Genomic DNA, 4,541 nt, shown 5'->3' with positions numbered 1-4,541 from the left:
ACAGACGGCGTCGACGAAGCATTGCTAATTGCATTACACTCATTAGCTTATCCTCTGCACTCTGATTTACCACTAATTGGCTGATGGTATCGGATGTCCGACCACACAAATATATAGGAATATATGCATTTACATGTGCAGAAAAAGGTGGCCAAGTTTATGGTAAAATTATGGGAAGTCTTCTTATTCATAAAAATTGATTTTCCTTCTAATTCCAAAGCCTCCAAAATAGATTACTCTTATTACGATCTTAAATTTGATGATTTGTGGGGGTGATGATAACGAACCTCCGGATTTGTCATGTAACTTATGCGCACCATTTAATCTAGTTTAACCAGCTCCGTTAATCCGTTCGAACATTTGTATGCTATTTCAGAAATCGTATATTCTATACTATATTATACTAAACGCCCTTGAAGTATTTTCGGATTTTTTTTCCGTCTAGTGTCTAGTCTTAAAAGATATTTTAAAATTTCTTTGCGTTCTCTTCGTGCGATCTTCAGTGGTCGAATCTCATCTACAAAATGAAACTATGCGAGATGTTTAGTTAGCCTCGTTTAACTCTTTGTTTGATGATGAGATGATTATATATATACATATATACATGCATACATACATATATATATATATATATATATATATATATTCTTTATATAGCTTATATAGCGCTATATATATATTCCAGCAACATTTCCTGATATACTCATGTTTCTTAGAAAATGTTATTCCTTTATACAATTCTGCATGTGTGTATGTGTGTGTGTCAAATGAAGCGTTATCATTATACAAATAATGCACGTTCGCCTACGAAATCCATTTTGATAAGCGCTTGCCGTCCGATTTATGAACTGGTTTTTCAAATTGCAGTTCACTGGAAGTTTTTGAAAAATTTGGCACACGGCATTCGGAGCTTTTAAAGTTGCAACGAGAAGCCGGTGGTTCAGGCTTAGGTGGCCCTCTTCGTTACCAGGAACCAATTATTCTGTGGCTTTGCTGTGACCAGGTAAGTTTTTCAAATTACAATCTTAAACCTATTGGCGATCCATATTTTCTAATTCAAGTCGTGGGACCCTATGTTTGGCGCTGACAAAATTTATTTTCTGAAAGTGTTCTGAGGATTATTACTGCGTTCTGAGCCCAGGGGATTAGAAAAAAAATTAAAGTCAAGTGACAAGAGTTTTAGCGAACTTTCCCAGAAATGCATGTTAAGTAACTGTTCGCATTTTACCTCGCAAGTTAGTAATATGCTTGGATCGGTGCGTACAATTACATTCAGTATGGCAAACAGCCAGGTGGAATTCGAATTTTTCCACTTTACTCGCTACGATCAAGAGTGAAAGAGAGAAAGAGAGGCGACCCGTTTCCCGTTATTACGGTCTCACCGTATATCGATCCTGCAAAACTGGATCGATATTTAAAATAATCGATCATTTGAAATTAGCAGTCTTCCCAAAAACCATTCACCGCTCTTTATCATTTTTTTATAAAGCCACGTAATAAATTTGTCATTTGGCACGTGCATCATAATTTAGACACTAATGGTGTTTATTTCTACATTGTATTCATATATTTATTTTTAATTTTTATATATTTTCCCTTAATTATGTTTCTTTATTTAATTTTATTTATTGATCATTTATGTGCGGGTGTCCAAACTCCAGACACGAGCTTCGTCGCGCGACGTAGGAAATAGGTCGAGTTTAAATAAATGCCTGAGTAATTCCACCCACGCCAGTAGTGTAATTTAGATCTTTAAGGACCCACGTGTAATACCACCAGACGATATGTCTAATTTTTGCAGGGTATGATATAGTAAGTGAAAATGATTACTCGGTCCCGAAAAAATTTAAATGCTAGTTCTTAGCTTGTTTTTACAAGTAGCGTGCTTGCTCCATTAGATCGGAATAATTACTGCAATTATTATTTCTCTTCTTTCTTTTTTGCAAGTTTTATTCTAATGTTACTTTGTATTGTACTATTATCATTGCTTTAAGAAAAGAGATCAATTCAGGATAATGAAGATATAACTTTGTTTAACTTTAAAAAATGCATTCCTAAAAAAATTTGTTGGCAGGAATGCGTATTCGAGTATTTCTGATTTATTGAGGAAATAAAGCCGATTTCGACATTTGAGCGCTTGACTCCTTGCGCATGATATCCATCCACCCTTTGCATAATCTGCGCGAGAATATTTCTCCTTTGTAAACGAATAGTAAGCTGTAAGCTGATGATGGCTTTTCTTTCAAGAAAAAATCGACAATGTCTTCTCACATGAGAGGTGATAAAACGTAGGTGATAAAAACAGGATGATAAAAAGGGGTGATAAAAAAGTGAGAAAGATTCCGAGAGACGCCTGGCGTAAAAGTGACCCAATCTATTATATGTATTAGTTGTTAGTATATGGATATGCTATATGGGGTTAGCAACGGAGAGTGTAATCGCTTCTTAGAGAGTGTTGTGTTTACAGATCCACATACACATACGATATTGTATTACAGTGTACGGCTCTACAAAACTGGCTTTGTGTGTATGATGCATGTGTATCAGATGTGTGAATAAACATCGAAGCGACATCCGCTCGCCTACTAACTCATTTAGTTATAGTATAAAGTTCCGCGAATTAGCCGGTACGATGAAATTTTTCTTTCATCTTTCATCCTCGCGCGGTCAGAGACGGATCTAGTTGGGTCGCCGTCTCCTAGGAATCATTTCACTATTCTCAACGGTTACCGCGCGGTGGGGCACGGTTCGGGACGGATTAAGGTCTTCCAATAAAAATGCTAGAACACTTCGCTCTTCAAATTCTAATAATTGATTATTCACTCAAATTTCAGTAATATTTCACTGGGTTTTCAGTAAAAAATGCTATTTGTTTCAGAGTTGGAAATGGTGTTGGGGGGGGGGGGGGGGGGGGGGGGGGGGGGGGGGGGTCTTGGTTAACTAGAGGAACTTTTTGAAAGTTTAAAACGACGAGGCTGATTCTTAGGTGCCTTTGTGAGAATTGGGAACGGCGATGATACAATTTGAGTGACTTTGATTAATTATTAATTGTCTAAGCATTTTGTCAAATTTTATCGCAGATTATCGATACCTTCACATCGAGATAGACTAATTTGTAAATATAAAAAAAGATAGATTTAATCTGTTGTTAATTTTTATTTTTCATATAACAATCTATGTGATAATGAAAAACTATTCACACAATTCAGAATAGAACGAATCAAGTGTGTCGTTCTGTGATGAAAACTAATTCATGCCACTTATATAAGGGTCAGTTTTCTCCGTGTTTTTCTTATCGGGAAATAGAGAGGCCGGGCGGCACCATTTAGTATTTTTGGCTCAAAACAAATATAAATATTCACTTTTTTTTAAATCTCCCAAGATGAGATATTCTTCCAAATAAAATGCAAACAGTGCCTTTTTTGAACTACTCTGTTGCCTTAAGATAACTTTTGAGTTGGAAACGTCGAGGATGGTTCTTATGTGCCTAGGAACAATTCTTGAGAGTTGGAAACGGCGTGGGTTGTTCTGTGATGCATAGGGACAAGTTTTTAATAGTCAAAAATGGTAGCAGTGTTGCTTGGGTTCCCAGAGACGATTTTTGAGAGTTGGAAACGCTGGGAGTGATTTTTGGATGCCTGAAGAATTGTTGCGAGTTGGAAACAGCGGAGCCGGAACTGCTGAACAGCGGAACTGATTCCTGGATGTCTAGAGACAATTTTTTTTTATTTGGAAACGGCGAGGGTGGTTCTTGGGTATACGGGGAGAATTTTAGAAATTTGGAAAAAATACTTTTTTCAGGATAAAGTACTTGTCGCATGCACAAAATTTTAGGCTCCGCGGGTGTTTGAAAATAAAAAAAAAATATTCGCATTATCATACGGTGTATTGTGTACATTGTAGAATATAAAACACACAACAAGGCGCAATAACAGTTGATTTTGTGAATTGAGATTGTGTGCAATTGTGTGCATGCTGCATATCGTACGTGCATCGTATTACGCGTAATCTCGGTACCTCTATATAGGCTTGTAGTATCAGAGTTCGCGTGCACTAGCATGTTATTTTTATGAATGACTCGGGCCCCCCACGCCTCATATGCGCGGGAACGTAATCTCTTACAGGCTGAAACTGAATGCAGGAGTGCACTGTAAACTACTTCCACAACTCATAATTATGTGTTTTTCTCCTCGCAGAGTATGCAAACAATTAATTCTCTTTCAGAATTTTTTCTTTTTCTTTTTTTTTCTTTTTTGCATTGCAGATGTTTTTGGTCGGATAAATAAATAAACTTCTACCTTTCTAAAGCCACTCCTCTCAGCTCGCGCCAGTGTAAACGAAAATGAAACCCATTTTCAAAGGAATGCAGCTTTTAGAGCAAATAACAGCTCTGTCAGTTCCAGCAAATTGTCATTGATTGTATAATATTCGTAGCTACGTTATTAAGGTGGCTTGGGCGTTTGGTGCCGTACAATGTGGGGGGCACTGTGGGGGCTATCTATCATGCGATCAGTCTTTATTTGAATTTTATTGATATACGC

At 37.0% G+C, this 4,541-nt stretch overlaps 1 protein-coding gene across 1 annotated transcript in view; it reads left to right on the top strand.

Moving 5' to 3' along the window:
- The window catches only part of LOC117169390 (tRNA dimethylallyltransferase), a 170,368-nt gene that overhangs the window by 71,183 nt on the left and 94,644 nt on the right, over window positions 1–4,541 (top strand). Inside the window, exon 4 of the mRNA XM_033355751.1 lies at window positions 868–1,003. Within this exon, the coding sequence (XP_033211642.1) occupies window positions 868–1,003 (136 nt within the window). The remainder of the gene's footprint in view (window positions 1–867; window positions 1,004–4,541) is intronic.

This window comes from Belonocnema kinseyi, chromosome 3, assembly GCF_010883055.1.
Source record: "Belonocnema kinseyi isolate 2016_QV_RU_SX_M_011 chromosome 3, B_treatae_v1, whole genome shotgun sequence".
Taxonomy (NCBI): Eukaryota; Metazoa; Arthropoda; class Insecta; order Hymenoptera; family Cynipidae; genus Belonocnema; species Belonocnema kinseyi.
This window is presented reverse-complemented; position numbering and strand designations above follow the sequence as displayed.